Source organism: Hydra vulgaris, chromosome 15 (genome assembly GCF_038396675.1).
Source record: "Hydra vulgaris chromosome 15, alternate assembly HydraT2T_AEP".
NCBI lineage: Eukaryota > Metazoa > Cnidaria > Hydrozoa > Anthoathecata > Hydridae > Hydra > Hydra vulgaris.
In genome coordinates, this window is record NC_088934.1 from 38,267,501 (window position 1) to 38,289,960 (window position 22,460).

Genomic DNA, 22,460 nt, shown 5'->3' on the forward strand with positions numbered 1-22,460 from the left:
ATTAACGCAAGATTTGAATTAAATAGAAAGCACAGTTTTTAGTCTTTTGATTGTTATTTTTTTATTGAATCATAAATTACATAGGATAGGGTTATTTATGGAATAACATATCGGGCATATGGCTTCCACGGCTTTGCATGCACATACACACTCTTTTGTCAAAATTTTCCATGACCATTTTGCATAAATGTGGCTGAATTTCGTTGATGCAGTGTTAATCTCCTCTTTTAATGCAAGGGTGGTTGTGGACTAGTTGACATAGACCTGTGGTTTCAAATAACCCCATAAAAAGAAATCTAATGGAGTAAAATCACACGATCTAGGGAGCCAATTCTGATCACTTAAACGAAAAAGTACACGACCTGGAAATGTCTCATGCAGTAATTGAATTGTTTCACAAGCTATATGGCATGTGGCACCGTCTTGTTGAAACCACATATTGGTCACATCAATATCATCCAATTTCGGTAAAAAGAACTGTGTTATCATGTTGCATTATCGAGCACCAGTAACAGTCCTGCTTGACCAGTTTCCTCATTTTCAAAAAAGTATGGTCCAATTATGCCTCCAGCCCAAAATCCACACCAAACAGTAACATGTTGTGGATGCATTTGTTTTTCGACAATCACATGTGGGTTCTCAGAACCCCAAAAGCAGCAATTTTGGCAATTAACAAAGCCATCAAGGTGAAAATGTGCTTCATCGCTTAGGATGATTTTGCTCAAAAAATCAGCATCCATTTGTTGATGTTCAATAATCTATTCAACGAACTCGCTTTGCTGTGCATGGTCATTAGGCTTCAGTTGTTGTGTTAATTTAATTTTATAAGCATTGAGACACAGATCTTGAGTGAGTATACGCTGTAGAGAACTTCTTGAAATTTGCAATTCTTGTCCATGACGCCGAATTGAGGTTCCTGGATTGTCACCGACACTCTCACGCACTGCTTTGATATAGACATTTGAACAGCTTGTTTTTGGACAACCAGTGTGTTTGGCATCTCCAACGGATCCAGTCTCCCTGAATTTTTCAATTAATCTCTTCACAGTTGGCGAAGTTAAAACACTATCCGACCATATTTTGTATGAAATTTTTGAACTTCGGCTGCCAAGCTTTCATTATTTTTGAAATATTGTTCAATAATGAAGACACGTTGTTCTATCATGTAACGCTCCATTTTTACTAACCCTAAACCAGGCCTTGTTACGAGATTTTCACTATATTTTGTATTGTTAGAAGTTATATTGCATCACTAGCGTCTTTTTAAGTGCCGCATTGTAATTTAAGTTATTTTATTAACGTGTTAAAAATCATACAAACAGTTTTTTTTTCTCACTATAACAAAAGTTACAAATAAAATCTAAGTTCCTATTTGAAAAATCATTTTTATTGTTTTTATCAAATATGAACTAAATTTTATTTTGAAAAAAAAAAATTTTTCACAAAACTTAAAATAATATTTGTTTATTTTCTTATAATTTTACAGTTGGTTATTGGTTATTTTACTAACTGTTAATAAATTTCTTCTTATTTATTTTGTGAACTCTTTTTAATAATGTTTTTGAAAAATAAAGAGTTTTTTTAATTATTTTTCAGTTACCGATAACATATTCAAAATATCTTATAGATAAAATATTTACATCAAAATAAATCGTGCATTTTTTAAACTATTATGAAAAAAAAATTTTATAGTTAAAAGTAATTTATATATTTAATTCCTCAAGATAAAACTTAAAACAATTTATTTTTTTTAACTAGTTTTTAACAACAACAAAAAAATTATTAAACAAACTGTTTCTTTAACAAAAAATCTATTAGTTTACAATTGCAGTTAAATGCTTTTACTTACGACTTTTTTTCTTCTGAATAAACGTCACGTTAACAGCATCAAAAGATAATTTAAATATTCTTAAAGATAAAAGTTTTTGCGTAGCGCAAAACTGCTGAACGCGTCGGCAAATCGCCTTTTCGCAGGCAAAATGCGAGTTGCGTAATGCTTCTTAACAAGGCCTGCTAAACTATCAGCTGTCGAAGTGTTTTTTTTTAGGGTTGCCAACACTTTACTGCACAAATGGCATCAAATTCAAATCTTGCGTTAATTTTGGGACACCCTTTATATATATATATATATATATATATATATATATATATATATATATATATATATATATATATATATATATATATATATATATATATACACACACATACATACATACATACATACATACATACATACATACATACATACATACATACATACATACATACATACATGCATACAAATATATATAAAAAAATATATATGTACATAAATATATATATATAAAATATATATATATATGTATATAAATAGGTGTTTTATATATGTATATATATATATTAATTTTATATATATATATATATATATATATATATATATATATATATATATATATATATATATATATATATATATATATATATATATATATATATATATTAGGGGTATGACTAAAAAGCGCATTTTATTTTTTTGGAAATGGCATAGCGGCAAAAGATGAACTTTTACTTATATTAACTTAAAATGATAATATTTTTTTTTTAATCGAAAAAAAATTCTCCCACCAGTGCAGATAAAAATTTGGTCTCAGCTGTCTAAAAATGCAAAAAATTTAAGTTTTTGCATTACTAGTAGGGGCAGGATCACTTAACAAAATTTCAAAAATACCGTGAGAGTTATTTTTGTAGCTTATAGTTTCTAAATCTTCTTTTTGATTATGTTTTATTTTTTGGTAAAAATGATGGGAAGAGTTGATCTTAACCATTTGCAATCATGTATATATGTATGTTAGAGGAGGGGGGGGGGGCTTTTTAATTTTTTTTTTAATGTACTTTAAATATAAAACATTTTTGTAATTGTACATTGTTTTATTTAAAGAAAGACTATTTTATGGTTTTTATCTACGATTTTTTATCAGTTGTTTTAAATTTTAAGCAATGATAAGCTACAACCATTAAGTTTGCTTCTCCGTCTTCTTTTGTGTCTAAAAGTTTCAATAGGTTGTTGAAAGTGGGAGGAAGGGGGATGAGAAGGGGAGGAGTCAAAAAAGAATTTTGTGAATTTTTTAAAATTTTTTTGTAAATAAAAAAATGTCAACAAGCAGTTGTTATTAGTATAGCTTCATGTCTATTTTTTTATGGCTTAATGTATTAAAATAGGAAGTTGTCTCATGTTTAGATCTCAGGTTTATATTCATAAACGTTACATAACAACTCAAATTTAATAGTGTTAAAAAAGTTACTAATTTCTATAAGCATTAAAATAACTGTTACATTCAAATTTTTATGAAATAAATTTAAAATGGGTTTTAAAAACTAAAGTATTTGTTTGAAATTTGTAAAAACCATCAGACAAAAAATAAAATAAATACTTAATTATAAATTTAAATTAATAACTAATTGCAATGTTTTAATATAAATTTAAAAAAAATGTAATGCTTTGGCGTCTTCTAAAAAATGAATTAAATCGTATTTTATTAATGTAGCTATGTATTCAAACTCAACCTTTGTTTTCTCAATTTGTATAAAAAATAAAAAGTTCAAAAAATAAAGTGTATATACAATACTGAATTTATTATTAATTTTGGAACAACTAAAATGATTAGAAAATAAATGCTCATAAAATATGGTCGGACAATATGACCGATAGATTTTTTTTTTACCGGACAGTTGTGGACAATGTCCAGCGCTTATTTCGAGCCCTGTATGCATATATCAGGCCTTGGCAAAAGTAAACTGCTCCTCTAAACAGCTCCTTTCTAGTGTCATTTTAGCACCGTAAAAATATTCTTTAGAAGAGCATTGTCTTTGTGTTTTCACACTAGCTTTCCATTTATTTATTAATAACATTACTTATTTGATAGAAAATTTGAAAAAGAGTTTCAGAATTTATTGCTTATAAAAAATGTTTTATATTTTCTTTTTGTAATAGAATGCAGGCATTTTAAGAATTACTACAACAATTAAAAACTCCACAATAAAAATGAATAATATATTAAAGTAATTAATATATAAAAAATTTAATTTATTTCATAAAATAAAAATTATTATGTCATAATTTAGAGTCTAATAGTTTTATATTTTTCAAGTAGTCCTATCTAATCAAAAACATTTGCATTTCAATCGGCGCTCTTTTTTAATTATTTTTTTTTTGCAACTGTGCCTTTTAAAAAGTGTTGCAGTTTATTATGCAATTAATTTTTTTTTTTTACTAAATGACTTTGTGTTTTGAATTTTAGTTACAATGATAATTACACTTTTGAGAGAAAATCTTTTACTTTTGGGAGAGCTGTAAATTGCTCCCATTAACCATTTTAGGGGAGCGTGGTTGAGAGATAAAGCTCTTGCTTCCTGCCAAGGCCTGATATATAGTAAAATTCTTATTTTATCTAACATTAGTAATTTTTGTATTAATATTTAATAAAATGATCGTCTTTTTTTGTTGTTGTTTATTCACCTTCCCAAGGCCGAAAAGGCCACTATAGTTGAGGAGGCTACTTTAGTTGTGGTTACAACTCTCTCTCATAACTCTACAACTCCGAACTTTGACAAACAAGTCCGCTGTGCGGAGAAACAAGTTAAGTGCATTACTACCAGGGATGTGGTCAGGATCGAACTCTGAACTTCTTGCTTATGAGGAGAGCACTCTACCACTACACCACTACCATATGTCCTCTTAATATTAAGTATTCAGTTTAAATTGTATATATGCGCAAAAGTTAATTACTTTATTAATAACAATTTAATTTTATTTTAAGCATTTTTTTTAAATGATTTTAAAGAGTAAGAGATAAAATGTGCAATTTTTTATCTTCTTTAATATTGTTAACTTCAAATATTGAATCCCTTATTTTGTTATTATTCAAAATTGTTAGATGTAACTAAGGTTATTTCTAAAATTTCTCAGTATTCTCCTTCAACTGTAATTTATTTTTGTTTTTCATTTAATCTTTTTCTCTTGACTTTTGTACTATTTATATAAATATGATATAAGTAAGAAAAGTGCAGTTTAAAATTATAAGATGATTTTATATAAGTCCTAATTTGTGTCCTAGTCAGAGATTTTCAAATTTCAAGATGATTTGAAACAATAGATAACAATATTGTGCAACAATGTAAACTAAATTTATTTAATATAGGTAAATAGGCATTATAAATAAATATTATAGGTAATAATCAGATACCATGTTTTTTTTTACTATTCTATTTTCTTAACTGAAATCCACCAGAGATTTACCAACTGCTTTTTTAACTTTAATAAATTTTTGAATCATTTTCAATTTTTTTTTTTTTTTTTTCATTTTTTAAAATTTTGAAGCCAGCATTGAATTCCAACGAGTTTTCGATACTAAAATAAGTACTAGCTCTTGTTCAAATTCACTTATAAAATAATGTTTAAACCATTTTTAGAGGGGATCTTTTAAAAGTTTAAACAATTTAAATAATAATTTAAACAATCTTACAAACTTTAATTAGAACCTTATGAAGCTCAGTTACATGATCAGGAGTCACTACTTATATTTTATTTCTCACTATTATTTTCATCATAAAAACATATTTCCTAATTCTTTTATAATGTAAGCACGATCTTTTGTTATGCAAACTACGTCACTGAAAAAACATACATTAGACATGACTAATTTTTTGATAAGTGGTTTCAGGCAATAATTTGCATTATGTGATCCAATACTTCTCTCTAATCCAAGATTTATAAACCTGCTAAAGTGAAGGTATATATTCATAAACTTTTTAACATATTTTGAATCATCCAAATCTACACTGAATTTAAATTCTTTTTTTTATTTCAAGCATTTTTCGTTTTTTTTTCTTTAACTTTTCTCCGAACCTTTGAAGTTTTAAGATTTGATGACTTTTTTTATAATAATAATTAAAACTTCTTGGAATTATCATGTAGTGATAAATTTCAACAAGAATACAATAGCATTTTCAAATTTCAATTTATTATATTTCCTAAGAACAATCCTTATACCTTACTGAATAAGTAATTTAGAATACAGAACCTGTTGTCTAAAACATGAAATAAAAAATTATTATAAACTATGTAACTTAAACATTTTTTCGAAATAGCTTTAGAAGTATCATTTTTTTAACCAAAACCCTTAGCATATGCTAAGAGCTTCACTGTATTTAAAAAAATATAAATTATGAAAATTTTATAAAAATATAAATTTTTGAGGTTAATTTCATATTCTGTATACATATATTTATATAAAACAAAAGCTTTATTTTTAGGAGGAAGTTTTTACAACTGTTGGCAAGGGTATTATAGAAGCATTTGTAAATGGATTTAATGGAACTATTTTTGCTTAGTATGTACCTTATTTAAAAAAATTGATTTGTTTTTAAAAAACTTGAACATTTTAATAAATATTACATTTAGTGGCCAAACTGGCTCTGGAAAGACATTTACAATGATGGGTATGTTAATTTTTTCTATTTAAATATTTTCAAGGTTTATATTGATCCAGACAGCCTTTAACGAGTATTAAAATTAGTGGTCTACTTGGTATCTAATTGGTATTAATTGATATTGAATTCAAAATGGCAGATTTTATAATGGTTTGATCAAACAATTAAATTAATATGTACGGGTGAAGTCTGGTTTGATTATTCCAGAACAAATTTTAACTCAGATTGAGATTTGTAATTCTGGTCAGTTTTAACTCTTCCTAAAGACCATCTTACTATTTTTAGATTTGATATACTGTGTTATAGGAGTAATTAGTTATTGTTGGTTTAAAATTGGTTTATAATGTAGGCGTTAGAGAGGCCATGCTATTGCCATATTATTTTAATAGTTTAGATATTTAAGAAAAAAATTTTAAGTTTTATTTAAGCATTTATCAAATTTATCAAATTTATTTTATCAGATTTATCAGATTTACCTTTTAGCTGAAATGAATAGGTAGCAATTAATCAACCGATATTTTATGTGTGTTTATTGCCACCACTTTTTTGTTAGGACCACACTAATCTCGTTTCTCTAATTAGTGGGCTTGTTTGTTAAGATTTGAAGGTTGAGAGAAGGTTGTTACAAAAAGTTAAAAAAATAAAATAAAAATAGATAAAATGAGTAGCTTTCTTTACTGGCCTTGGCAAGAAGTGTTACGCAGCTTGCATTTTACATACAAAATAGCGATTTGCGTATGTGTTCAGCAGTTTAACATTGAGCAAAAACTTTTTTATTTTGGAATATATAAATTTTCTTTTAATATTGTTTATGGGATGTTTATTTAGAAAATATTAATAAATAAAAAAAAGCATTAAACCAACTTTTTTAAGTATTTAAAAGATTTTAAATTAAAATTGATTTAAAAATATAAATTTAGTTTTGAAGTTAAGTAAAATAGTTAGTAAAACATAGAATGTAAAGTTTAGTTTAGGAATATAAAATAGTTTTGCAATATTTATTAAAGAAGAAATTTTTTTCTTGCAAACTAATTCATTATGTAAAACATAAATTTCTTCATTGTAGATTAAAATATTTGAAATTTTTTCTTTTAAAAAAAGGAGAAGTTTTTTCGTTATTTTTCGTTATTAGATTTCTTTTCACAAATGTATTTAAAATTTTTTGTTTCTTATTAAAGTGTTCTTATTAAAGTTGATTCTTATTATCGTGTAATGTTCTTTTGATGTAATTTATTTTTGAACATAAATTTTGTTTACAAACATCTTTTTGTTTATGAACATCTTACTGGTAAATAAAATCTCTATAAATTTTTTTATAATCAATTGAAAATATCGCATTAAATACGTAAAAAAAATAAGTTGTGATAAAGAAACAAAAGATAATTTTAAAAATAAAATTGTTTTAAGAAATAAATTATAAGGAAATATATTCTTTTTCAAATAACGAGTTCAGTAACTTTTGTTATTTTAGTTTAAATGATTTTCAACGCGGTTTAAAATTAAATTAAATTTTTGGTTTTTTAAAATATGCTAAAGATCTTAACTTTTAACAATGTAAATAATAAAACTGTGCTAAAGTTACATTTATTAGCATTAGGCGTTTTTGATATGCAATAAAATCTCATATCAAGGCCTGTGTAGTTCACCAGCTTAAGTGAACTGAAGTGAAAAAGAAAACTTGAAACGTTTGTTAAAATTCGATTTCTAATTATCTTAAAAATATTTTCAAATAACATTTTGAGTTATTATATTCTTACTTTTTATTAAAACTTAAAAAACTTTTATTGTTTATTAACTTTTTTTTAATTTTTTATATAAGTATGAAGATGTTCTTGAAAGGCTAAATAATCTTGATCAAAACAAAGCCTACAGAGTCAACAAGTTACATCCATCTATCTTAAAAAACTTTGCTACTGTACCACATCAAAGGCTTATCTTAAAACTTGAAGCGCATAGTGTTAGTGGCTTAGCACTTCATTGGTTTCAAGCTTTCTTATCTAATAGAAAGCAGAGAGTTACTATAAGAGATTATGTTTCAACTTGGGTTGATGTGTATAGTGGAGTCCCTCAAGGATCCGTATTGGGTTTACTACTTTTTATACTTTATTTAAATAATCTTCCTGAGTCTCTAAAAAATATTTCAAAACTATATGCTGATGACACAAAAATCATGTCGATTAGTTCTTCTGATCATTTACATAATAAACTACAATGTGATTTAAACTCTGCATATGCTTGGACACAAAATTGGTTGCTTAACTTCAATATTGACAAATGTTTAGTTATGTGCTATGGCTATAAAAATAAGAGATACCCAATTTATATAAATGGTTGTAAACTCAACATATCAGATTCCGAAAGGGACCTAGGAGTGATTTTTTCAGATAACTTGAAGTGGAAAAATCAAGTCTTATCTAGTGCAAGCAAAGCAAACCACATGTTGGGCATAAGAAAGAAATCTTCTGTTCAATTTGATGCAGAACTGCTAAAATCTTTATATCTTTCTTTTGTTCAACCACTTCTTTAGTTTGCTGTACCAGTATTGGCTCCTTATCAAAAACGAGATTTTGCCATTTTAGAAAGAATACAGTGTCGTGCCACTAAATTAGTACCTTTAATCAATTATGCTATGAAGATCAACTAGCTTGTCTTAGAATGCCCTCACTAGTTAAAAGAAGACAATGAGGTGACAATTTAACTGTATAAAATTTTCAAAGGTTATGGTAAAGTTGAATTTAAAGAAAATCAGTCCTTCAAATGTAATTGTACTTGTTGCCATAACCTAAAGTATTCTAAAGAATTTTCTGTACATAGTTACAGAGAAAATATTTTACTAAATCGAGCTGCAAATTTTTAAAATACACTGCCAGAAAATGTTGTTTAAGCTAATTTTAAATTCATATTACAATAGTATATTCATTTAAAGCAAGACTTTATCGATGGGAGTCAAACCATCAAAAGACTCAGCTGCCATAGTGTGCTTTAAAACCACACTCACTGGTAGCAATGCCAGTCACAGCATAAACTAATACTAAATAAGAATATAATATCATTTTTAAATAAATTAATGTCTAAAAAATTAATAATTATTGTACCATGCATTCCATAATATTACTTCAGTTTTTAAATTGCTGTTTATATATATATATATAGATATATGTTATGTTTATATATATATATATATATATATATATATATATATATATATATATATATATATATATATATATATATATATATATATATATATATATATATGTATGTATGTATATATATATTACCAGATTAGTAAATTAATTTCTTTTCTTACCAGATTAGTAAACTTTTTTCTTTAATTTTATTTGCTATTTAAAATAAGTTAAATGTCAAAATGTTTTATTTGAATCCTAAATAAAATAATAAAGTAAAAATAGTAAAACAATTAATTTAAATTTTACTTAAATTTTAAATAAAATAGTTAAATTAAAAACAAATAAAGGAATGTTTTATTTAAATTCTAAATGAAATGATTAAATTAAAAATAAAAAAAAATGGAACGTTTTAATTAATTTTAATTAAATAATTCAAAACACCCTGGAAAAACCAACCTTTGTTTCAAGTTCTTAATAAAATAACTAAAATAAAAATTTCAAACATTTTAATTAAATTCTAATTACAAACATTTTATTTAAATTTCAAACAACAATTTCAAACACAACAACAGCAATTAGAATAAAAGCAGAATAAAGAATGTTTTATTTAAGTTAAACAAAATAATTAAAATTAATCGGAAAAAATATATTTTTTTTTTTAAATCTAAATTTTATAACTTTTTATTTAAATTGTAAAACAAAGTAATTTAATTAAAAACAAAAACCAAAGGTTTTATTAATTCGAAATAAAATGATTTAAATGAAAGCAAAAACTTAAACAGTTTTTTTTTTCGGTCAATTTTATGCACATTTGATGATTTGACATTTGCACATTAGATGATTTATTGAACCCTCTTTTAAAGTTTTGTGTTGGCAATTTTTGCCGGCCTTATTTTTCCTAATTCCAAGGGCTGAATATATTATTTTAATTAAAATCATGTTTTTTAATGAATTTTAACTCTTCTAAAATTTGCACATAAAAATAATGAGATTTTGACATATCTTCAAATTTTCTAAAGAAAAGTAAAATGAAATGAAATTAAACTGAATACAAGAATATTTCTGTACTGTTTTTTTTATCACAGAGTTGAGTTAAAAAGAAATATTAAAATAATCAAAGTAGTGTTGTTATTGACAACTAAATCGACTAAAAGTTGACTAGTCGAAAGTCGAAATTAGTCGACTTTATTTGAGTTATAGGTATAGTAGAATTTAGTCAAGTAAAAATCTTAAAATCTTTATATCTTTTCATTTGATTTAATTTTTCAATTTTGAATTTTTGTTTGTTCATTTAATAACAATATTATTTACTATTATAGTTTTTTGTTTACTCTCTTAATGTTTTAATTCATAGCATGTTAGCATTATTAAGCTATTTAGATACATGTGTAAAAGGTATTTAGATAAACGTGTGCAATATGTATAATACAGAGACAATAAACTCTCTAATTTGTCTTTAGTAGAGTGTGGTGTACCTCAAGGATCAATACTTGGGTCTTAGCTTTTTTTAATCTATGCAAATGATCTCTGTATGGCAACCAAAAGAATTTAAACTATAATGTTCGCTGACAATAGCAACTTTTATATCTCTTGAAAAGTTATTAGCAAACTGTATGAACAATGAGTTAGAAAAAATTTCAAAATGGTTTAGGGCAAACTCTCTATTAACTTAAATAAAACGAAGTTTTCTTTATTTCATCCTTTTGAAGTAAAATATCCTCATCAACGGAATATACCAGTTACGTTACATATTAAAAAAACCACCACTTAAACAAGTCTACTATATAACTTTGTTCAAAGTTGCCTAAACTACAGTAATATAGCATGGGGTAGTACCTATAAACCAAAACTAAAACCACTCTATTGTAAACAGAAGCATGTTATGTGTGATTAATTTTAAAAATAAAAAAGAACACTCAAAACCTCTTTTTGAACAAATGTCTTTATTAACATTGTTTGAACTGAATGTATGTAATCTTTTAAGTCTTATGTAGTAAGTCTTATGTAGAAAGCAAAATGCAAAAAAGTCCTTCAATTTTTTATAGTCTTGATAAACCAAAACCAGAGTATAAATATTTATTACAAATAGTACCCTGTTGGAGCCTTAATGCAAAAATAAGCTTAAGCAATTCAAAGTTACTTATTGTGCACCTCATATCTTGCATTAATTAATTTAAATAATATTGGTTTAAAAAACTTAAATTGCTTTAAAAAAACTATTAAAAAGAGTATTTTGAATTATAAAAATTTAGTTAATGATTTTTTCTAAATTTATTCTCTGCAAGCTTCTTAAATAATTTCTTATTTTTTATTATATATAAATATATTTTCAACATTGCATTAGTAATAAATGTGTAAATATTAATGATTAAAAACAAACAAACAAACAAACAAACAAAAAAGGATATTCGCAAAAATATATTTGTATACTTGTTATCTGGCATTTTAATATCATTATAATTTAATGGTTTTATGTAAAAAATTTATGAATATGTTTTTATATTTACGGTAATGTAAAGCAGTTCTTTATTATGTATTTACGTATTTGTAAATATTAAGGAACAAAAAATAAATATAGAATAAAATGAATAATTTATGCTCTTCCGCGGTGCTCTGTGATAATACCATAAAGACTTCTGGAAGCACCTTAATAACTGCAAAACAAAACAAAAAAAATTCATGCCTAATTAAACTTTCAGTTATGTATAACTCGATGCTTTGGATTTTCATAAATACTTTCATACAGAGCCACTCCTAGCTGGCTCGGGACCCTCAGACTTGGGGCCCTTGGGCAAAACTGTGTTGTAAAACTCCAAAATCTAAATGTCATCTATTCAATCACATTGTAAATATGATTGTAAAAACTTTGATATATGGCAAGTATTTAAGGCAGTCCCTAAATCATTGAGGTCTGGGAATAAATTATCCCATTGTTGGAGTGGCCCTTCACTCATATTGTTTTGCTCTACTATATTTAAATGACGTTAAAAATAAAAAGCAAATATAAATTACTTTATTATTTTTATTACAATTTATTTCAAAAAAATAAATTATTTCTATATTTCAACTAAATCAACTTTTAGTCGACTTGGTCTATTCCAAAAGTGTATTAGTCGATTTTAATTGACTTTAGAAAATATATTAGTCTAGTTATTTAATAGTCGTATCAACACTAAATGAAAGCCTCACTGTAGTGTAATAACACTAAATGAAAGCCTCACTATAGTGTAACAACACTAAATGAAAGCCTCACTGTAGTGTAACAACACTAAATGAAAGCCTCACTGTAGTGTAACAACACTAAATGAAAGCCTCACTGTAGTGTAACAACACTAAATGAAAGCCTCACTGTAGCGCAACAACACTAAATGTAAGCCTCACTGTAGTGTAACAACACTAAATGATCCTCACTGTAGTGTAACAACACTAAATGATCCTCACTGTAGTGTAACAACACTAAATGATCCTTACTGTAGTGTAACAACACTAAAGCCTCCTCACTGTAGTGTAACAACACTAAAGCCTCCTCACTGTAGTGTAACAACACTAAAGCCTCCTCACTGTAGTGTAACAACTCTAAAGCCTCCTCACTGTAGTGGCTTGCTCTGAAGTTGTGTGTGTGTATGTGGGTAATTATTATATTGTTTAATGTTATATACTAAAAATAAATACAATGAAAATGGTAATATAAAAATCACACACATGCACACACAAATATGCCATAAATATGCAAAGGTATTTATATATTTGTATACACATACTCTAAAACATTTTTCCTTAGGTCCTCCAGGAGATGATGGGATTGATACTTTCACACATGAGATGAGAGGTGTAATTCCTAGATGTTTCGAATACATGTTCAGTTTAATAAACAGAGAACAAGAAAAGGTCAGATTTATTGTAAATTGTGTTTTATTCAACGATAAATCATATACCCGCTGTTGTTTACTTTCTAATGGTTGTAAAAAATGATTTTAACATTCATTGTGTTATAAAATAACTTTTTTAAACTTAAATTTAAAAAAAGTCTGTCTAAAACCTTTTGGATAGTTTTTATGTCTGTCTAAAGATTCTTAAATCATCAGAATTTCAAATTTATTGCTGATTTGTTTGGTTTAATAAATTTGTTTACAATGTCATATAATTCAAATTGCTGCACAACATAAGTTAATTTTAAACAATCCTTTAAAACAATTTCAATAATTAATTAACAATCCATAATATAGTTTTGTTTATTATTAATCTGTAACCAGGAAATGCTTTAAAACAGTATTTTGAAATAAAGCATTTTAATAAAATAGTTTTTGTTTTTCCATTCATAATTGTTCGAATGACATTAACTTTTTTTTAAATTGCCATTTTTTAATTTAACTATTTTTTATGTTTATTTTTGCACTATTAGATAATTTCAAAGTATTTTGATTAAAATTCTTTGATAAAAATCATAAGAATACCAAAAATGCTAGTGGGGAAAACTACATAAAAAATGAACCATCAATGACTGTAAATGTGAACTGACGTGTCAAAGTTTTAAATCTTTGGTTTAAAGATGTTTTGTCTGGAAAAAAATCGTTGAATGTATGATAAAACAGTGTGGATTATTGACTGTAAAACATGGTGGATGTAGTGTTAAAGTATGGGGCTGTTTTTGGTTGAAATGCCACAGGTGACTTTGTAAAAATAGAGGGAGTAATGACAAAAGTAGTTTACTTGTACACTTAAAAAATCACGCTACACCTTTGGAAAGATGGGTTAATGGGAAGTCATTCATTTTTTCAGAAGAAAATGGCTTAAAGCTTAAATCCAAAACATATTTTTCAAAAAATTGTATAAGTTATTTGACTGAGTTCAAGAAAGATCAAATATTGAATAGAATAATTTAGCCTATTCTATCACAAGACCTCTCTCCTATTGGATTTTTATGGAAGGAATGAAAAGTAATATCAAAAACTAGTGTCTAATGAAATGTGGAAAAAATTTATTAGTTAGTGGCTTAAAATTGACTTCGACAATTGTATGGATAAGTCATTAAGTAGAATGCCAAAAATATATTTATGGCAATTATTGCTAAGGCTGATTAAAAGGTGAATTATAAACTAATCTAAGACTTTATATTTATTTTTTTGTAAACCTAATAAATAGGGAGAAAAAATATAATTCAGGCAGACTTTTTTCAGTTTCTCGCCCAATTGCAAGTAAAACTTTGATATATATATAAAACAAAAAATATGTATATGTGTATACATGTATATATGTACATATACATATACATAAATAAATTTTACAGAGCCATAACTTCTAAAGTACAAATTTTTTATGAAACTTTTTCGATAAACTTTGGTTTGGTTCCATATGATTTGTATTCAAGTACTAATTTCTCTCTCATTTTGAGCTAGTGGCCCACATTTTGCAATGCATCTTTTTTTGATATTAGTATTTTATACAAAAGAGTAGTGTTTGCTCAATGCTTGGAAGGTATCTTGAACATACAAATTTTAAAATCAACCTCCTTACGTATCAAAATTTTCAATTTAGCTGATGATTAATTAGGTTTAAAAAAGTCAACAATTTATATTTAAATTTATTTAATTATAATTTATTCTTATAATTTATTTATAGTTATTTATAATTTATATTTAAATTTAATGTTGATACTTTAGCAGCAATTTGAGAGTTTCAAACATGAGATTTTCTTCTCAATTAAAGCAGTCTGTCTTCCAGCCTGATACTAGTTGTATCAAAGCAAATAGCTATCAAATTATCAAGTAACTTCCACAGTTCAAAATGGCTGATGAAGTGATCCTTTTAGGGGACACCAGTTATATTTGAGATCTTAGGAATTTCAAGAACTTTGGGATTTGATTCATTAGGCACCCCATCCCATCCTTTTACAAGAATGATAAAATGTTCTTCTTTCTTCTCCTGTTAAATAGAGCATAAGAAAAGCTTTTTTAAAATCTGTATAATGAATATCAATGCAATGGAGTTTGAATAAATTTAGTGGTGCACAATGAAACAAGTTTACTGTCTCTGTGACTACGCTAAAGTGTTGATTGCATTCATATTTATTTTTTAATTAATGAAATTGGTGTTCTTTTATTTGTTAACAATCCATTATGAGATTACTGTTTAAGAGTTACTAATAGTTTTGACTCCAGTTCAAAGGCTTATGTGTTTCTAACACTGATATGTAAGCAATCCTAAAACTCAAGGATTGAATTAGTCATGGTTTTTGGATTCAACTGAGCAGTAAGACTCAACTAATATCTATACTATCACTATTTTCTACTGTACTATCATATATTATCATATTTTATTCATATTGCCAGCCCTCTTCCCAAGTCAAAACTTGAAACCCACATAATGTTTTGTGTGCTTTGGATGCTGAAATCCAATTACTGAAATTTTCCATTCACCAAACACTTTTAAGAAACAGCTTTGACATTTAGAATCAGAGTTTATAGGAATTTTTGCTCTTCTTCAAATCTCTTTAAGGTCAATTAAAGTTGTGCTAAAAGTATAACAGGTTTAAAATATCGCTTTTTTTTTGAAATATAAAACAAAGTTCAGTAAAATTCTTTATCTGTCCACTTTAAGTAATATTACTTTATCTGAATTAAATCATCTAACCTTTAAAATTAAAATAATAAAATTTAATTAAAGGTCCTTGACCACTAATAAGATTTTTTCACATTTTTATTTACTTTTCTAAGCATGTTTAAAAATAGGTTATTAGCCTAGGTGATATACAGAAAGATTATCATGAAAGTGCATATGATGGTAATGTTTCGAGAGTATTATTCTGTAATGCATTAGTAAACAGACAATCTTGCATAATTTTGATTGAGCTGTTCCCATTAGTTGTTACAAAATAGAAGTTTGATAGAGTTTTTGCCGCTATATTTAGTGAAATACTCGGTCAATGTTATCACAAGCTGATCTTAAATTTTACAGATAGTTTTGAACATTCTCAAACTGTTTGTAAGTATAATATAGAATATTCTCAAACATTTGGATGTAGACATTGTTTAATAACATTTTGGTTTTATTATTATTTACTTTTTTGTATTTATTTATTTAAAATATATATACAGGATAGTAAAACTTCAGGTAAAATAAATTCATCTGTTATTAATGTTATTAAATTAAACATTACCATATATAAATTATATATTATAAATGAACAATGTTATCAAATTATACATTAACATATCATAGCACTTTAAGCTTCACTGTAAGCTGGAATGTGCATGTAGTAAGTTCTCATATTTTAGCTTTTATGGATATTCACAGCTGTTCTCTATCAAAATGTAATGAACAAATCGCACATCGTAAAAATAAAGTTTATTAATATATCTAATATATCCAACCTTAGCACAATATATCCTTAAAAAAAGTTAAATCACTTACTAAAATATTTATCAGCATGAGCATGTTTTATTCTGTTTAGTAATTTTTTAAACCAAACCAAAATTCATTGACAAGAATTTTGTTTTGGTTTTTTTAAGTTTCATTTAGTTTCATTATGTAATTTAGAAGTTATAGTCAAGTAAAATCAAAAACCTCCACATTTAGGAGTTAAAATAGGGTGGTAAATTGATGAGGACATATGTTTTTAATAATAGAGTTTTATTTAGTTTATTGTAAAATGATTGTAAAAAAATATTTTTCAATTGTCTATTTGCCCCCTTATTTGGGATCAATAGTCCAAAAGTTTTGTCGTTCCTATATTCACAGAATCATTTTTTGGAAAAACATCACTATTTGACATTATTTTATAAAAGTTTGAGGTTGGCAGCGTCCTTTGAAGTTTTCTCACTTAGATAATAGTATCACCAAGATCGGTTGAAATACGGATAATTTTGAATTGAGTTTGAATGTTGCACACATAATTGGTTTTTATTTCAATATAGATTAACTTAATAAATTAAAGTTTAACTTTAGGACATGCAAGTAGTTTAATTTTTTGTAAAGTACTCGCCATAATCTCCATAACTTTATTTTGTGTCTTTTTTTTGTAGCATTAATCCATCTGAAATTTTCAGCACTTTTTGCCTCTTTTCCCCTGCATTCACTTACCTAACACAGTAAGATTTGATGACTTGCTGTATGTGTATTATTGTCAGATAAAATAAGTGTTAGGTAATATTTATTTGGATAGAGAGAGTTATATAATATAATAAATGATCAAAAAATACTTTTTGTACTTGTTATTTATATATCTCAAAGTGCAACATTAGAATTGCTGTACTTTTTATCTATCCAAATATTAATAATGAAGTTTTGATATTACAAAGTAACTTAGAACTGTTACCTTTGAACTAGATATTTCATATATTTATTTTTTTTGGTTTTATATTTGAAATTTAAATTATTTGAAATTTTTTAAGTTTAAAACCTTCTAAGCGTGCTTTTTATGATTAATTAATTTTAAACTTTTTAATTTTATTAATAAGCTTTGATCATTAATTTTAGCGGCCAAGGACCTTTGATTAGATTTTAATTTTAAATGTTAGGTGACCTCAGATTTAGTAATATTACTTATAGTGGACTGATAAGGAATTTTTAAAGGTGAATTATAAATGTGAATGATATAAATTTGTGAATGAAATGTGTTATAACCGTATAAAAAAAAGTTAAATAAACATGTGTCATACTTGATATATTAGTCAAAATAAATAAAATAAAAAAGAAAAGATCATATATAGTTTGATTAGAGCTTTGATTTTTATTGTGGGTAACTCAAGAAAGAAGTATGAGGTAGCTGAAGACATTGATTATGATTAAAAGGAATTTTTTATAATTTAATTTTAGTATTTTTTATAGTTAAATTAGTACAAAGTAATAATATAAAATTTTCTAATAATCATAAAATTTTACTGTTTTAATTTGACAAAGTCATAAACAAAGGTAAGTCTAACATTCTATCTCTCATTCATGGGATTGATCTTATTACCTCTCCCATGGATAAAGCAGAACTACGTGTAAAGAACTTTTCTTCTAATTTGACTCTTGAATCTTATGGCCATATTCTTCCTGCCATTCCTGTTAAACAGGTTAACCCATTGTTAGATATTCAAATCACTCCAGCTTCCATTGCTAAAGTCATATCTCAATTAAACTCTACTGCGCCTTGTGGTCCAGACAACATTCCTGTCATAGTCTTGAAAAAGTTTTTTCCAGAACTCTCTTCAATTCTTTCTAAACTATTTAATAAGTGCTTGACTGAATCTTGTTTTCCTGCCAGCTAGAAAATAGTATTTATGGTTCCAATTTTTTTTTAAATTGAGAACGTTCTGACCCCTCTAACTATTGTCCAATCAATGTTCTCTCTATTATTAGTAAGGTCTTTGAATTTTTGTTCCGCAAATTTCTAACATCCCTTTTTGATTCAAATAACTTAATGTCAGGCAATCAATACGTTTTTAAATCTTCTTGTTCTACTGGTGACTTGCTAAATGCTGTGACTGTAAGATTGTATCATGCATTAGATGGAGTCGGCGAGGCAAGGGCTATTGCGCTTGACATATCTAAAACTTTTGATAAACTTTGACATGCTGGTCTTCTCCATAAGCTTGCTTCATATGGTCTGGAGAGTTTTCAGATAATCAAATCATTTTTTTCTAACTGCTTTATTAAAGTCATCCTCAAAGGCCAACACTCTTATTCATTTCCAGTAACTTCTGGGGCATCTCAAGGTTCTATCCTCGTTTCTGTTTTGTTTCTTGTCTACATTAATGATGTTCCTGACAACCTTACATCTAAAGTGGCTCTATTTGCTGGTTCCTCTTCTATCCTTCTTTCCTCTTTCTATTCTCTCAAAGGAGCTATAATCTCTAGTTCCATCAATAAAAACTTATTCTCCCTTGACTTTTCATTAAGCAAAGTCACATCCTTTTACTGTATCTGTCTCTGCATGCTCTAAAAATTTTTATTTGCTCTAGCTTTTTTCCCTGCACTTCAACCCTTTAGAATTCTCTTCTGTTTTCCTATCTTATACAACCTTCAACTTTTTAAGCCTTCTGTTGAGCATTTCCTTGCTCTGTAACTCTATTCTTTATTTTTAGTAACTCCCACCTTCATAGTGGTTGCTTGCAGCCTTGGTAGGAATAAATTAGAATTTTTAAAAAAAAAATTAAATTTTATGAAGAAAGCAACATTTTTTGTATAAATAACAAAGCATTTTCATTTAATTTTTTTTGTTAAAATCTCTATATATGTTTCAAACTTTTGATAAAACTTTTTTTTTCAAAAATATTGCCTAAATTTTAGAATAAAATTCAGTAAATTTTTGAAAATATATATAATTAAAAACGAATTAAAAATGTATTAACACTTTTTTTTCAATGGTTCAAGCAAAAAAAATTTCAATATAAATGTTTTAACTAAGATGTATCTAATTTTTTAATTAATTCATTTTTAATTATTTAAATATGTTAGCTTAACAAAAAATATTTTAATGAAAAAAAGTTGAGTTTTTTAAATGAAAAACCAAAAATGATAAATAAGAATGTGTGAAGATGTTATTATAAATAAAAATTACTCAATCGTTACATTTAACTTGCGTATTTAAATTAGTTTTTTATCATTTGATTGATGGGATTTTTCTCTTGGTAATTTATGCTTACAATAAACAAAATTTAAAATAATGAAACAATATAAAACTATTTTTTCCTGAATATCTGATGTTGTTTTTACAATAAGGTATTAACAATACCTAAGCAGTGATTATTGCCTAGGTGCTCTAAAAACAGGCAATGATTATTGCCTAGATATTATAACAACACAACATCATAGGTATTTAAGAACAAATTATCATAAATATTTACAATACAACATCATTGATGTTTACAATACAACATCATTGATATTTACAACACAATATAGATATTTACAACACAACATCATTGATATTTAACAACACAATGTCATAGGTATTCACAACACAACATTATTGATACCTACAACACAGCATCATAGATATTTAAAACAAAACACAACAAAAAAATGTTAAAGTAACTCCAGTTTTTTATCTTTACACTGAATAAAAATATGTTGTGAGTATTTTTTTATTTTTTAAAAAAAGCCCTTTTTGTTTGTTAATATGACAAAAAAAAAAAGATGTTTGAGCTTATACATTAGATATATTTGTTTTGTACTTTTTAGATCGGAGATCGGGTGGAGTTTTTAGCCACATGCTCTTTTTTAGAAATTTACAATGAGCAAGTTTATGATTTGATTAGTCCATCAACTGCTGGTTTACAGCTTAGAGAAAATATTAAAAAAGGTGTTTTTGTTGATAGCTTAGCAGAACGTGATGTTTGTTCTGCAAAAGATGCTTATAGAGTCTTAGAGTCAGGTTAGCATATAATGTTTTTTTTAATTTTTATTGGTTTTGTTAATATTTGCACTTGTTTTTTATTTTATCTTTTACTTCTAGGATGGTTGAATAGAAGAGTGGCATCCACATCAATGAATCGTGAAAGCAGTCGCAGTCATGCAGTGTTTACTGTCTCATTATCATCAAAAGTATAAATATCCTTTTTATATTTTATATATATATCGACCCTTGGAAATAAGTTCGGCATTCGGCAATGCCAACCTACCTGCCAACCTAAAAATGTTTGAGATCATCGAAAAATTGCTGACCTTGTTGGCAATTTTTTTCTATGTTTTGTGGTAAGACCTTTGTATCAAATTTTTTTTGCCAACCTGATGCTAACCTCTAAAAGATTAAGGTCGGCAAATTATTGCCAACCTCAATTTTCCTAATTCCAAGGATTGATATTTAAAATGTTGGTATTAAAACATTGAGAAAAAAAAATTATAATAAAACTTTTTGTAAAAATGCATATTTTTAGTTTTTAGTTTAAATGTCATTTTCTAGGCAGTGGAGACTAAAATAATAAATTTTGTATAAAATTTTATATATATATATATGTATATATATATATATATATATATATATATATATATATATATATATATATATATACAATATATATTGAGAAAAAAATATATATATATCAAGCCTTCCTGGAAAGCGCATGCGGTCGCATGCCTTGTTCGTCCATGTTTAAAGTAATTTTTTTAGACAAAGTGACCAAGGCAGTTTGCATCTTTTAACTTATAAAGGGTTTTAATAATTCGGCAAAAAACTAAACTAATCTACTAAGAAAAAGAAAAAAAAACAATTCTAAAAAAAGAAAATGAAATTGTAACGAAATATCAAGTTAAATTAAATAAACTAGAAAATGTAATTATTAAAAAAAGTAAATAAATTAAAAACTTTTGTATTTTTTTTTTTACATTTAACAGCAATTGAAAGTTTTGATATGCAATTTATTCACAATTTTTATCAGATCGTATAATTAAGAAACTAATTTGCTATGTACGCTAGAGCTATAAGAAATTTTGTGAATTTTTTATTCTTACATTTTTTTGTTTATTACATTTTTTTGTTTTTACGTCTTTTTGTTTTTAAAAATGTTTTTGTTATATTTGACGTTTTTTTTCAATACTTATATAATAGGAAAAATAGATAATAAATTGTTATTTATTTTTTAAATAATATTATTTGATTAATAAATTTTGTAATGACAGAATAAGTTAAATAAAAGAATAACATAATTTAACATACATAATTAAATACATAAGCTATAATAACGTACATAAATTAGCAAACAGTAAAAAGTTAAGAAAATTTACACTAGCTTGCACATATTCATACAAAACATTTTATTTGATCAATGCTATTTAATAATGTATAAATGCAGTAATATTTCAGCAAAAAAAACTGTCAAAAATTATGGTTAGTACCAATATTGTCAATAAAATGAATTAATAATGAGTAAAACC

At 25.9% G+C, this 22,460-nt stretch overlaps 1 protein-coding gene across 4 annotated transcripts in view; it reads left to right on the forward strand.

Annotated features, from left to right (window-relative positions):
- LOC100208547 (kinesin-like protein KIF15) overlaps window positions 1-22,460 on the forward strand; it is a 91,579-nt gene that overhangs the window by 22,289 nt on the left and 46,830 nt on the right. For all 4 annotated transcript variants that reach the window (XM_065819170.1, XM_065819172.1, XM_065819169.1 and 1 more), the window contains exons 5-9: window positions 6,295-6,371; window positions 6,443-6,480; window positions 13,384-13,490; window positions 20,769-20,961; window positions 21,043-21,131. In XM_065819170.1, coding sequence (XP_065675242.1) covers window positions 6,295-6,371; window positions 6,443-6,480; window positions 13,384-13,490; window positions 20,769-20,961; window positions 21,043-21,131 — 504 coding nt within the window. The remainder of the gene's footprint in view (window positions 1-6,294; window positions 6,372-6,442; window positions 6,481-13,383; window positions 13,491-20,768; window positions 20,962-21,042; window positions 21,132-22,460) is intronic.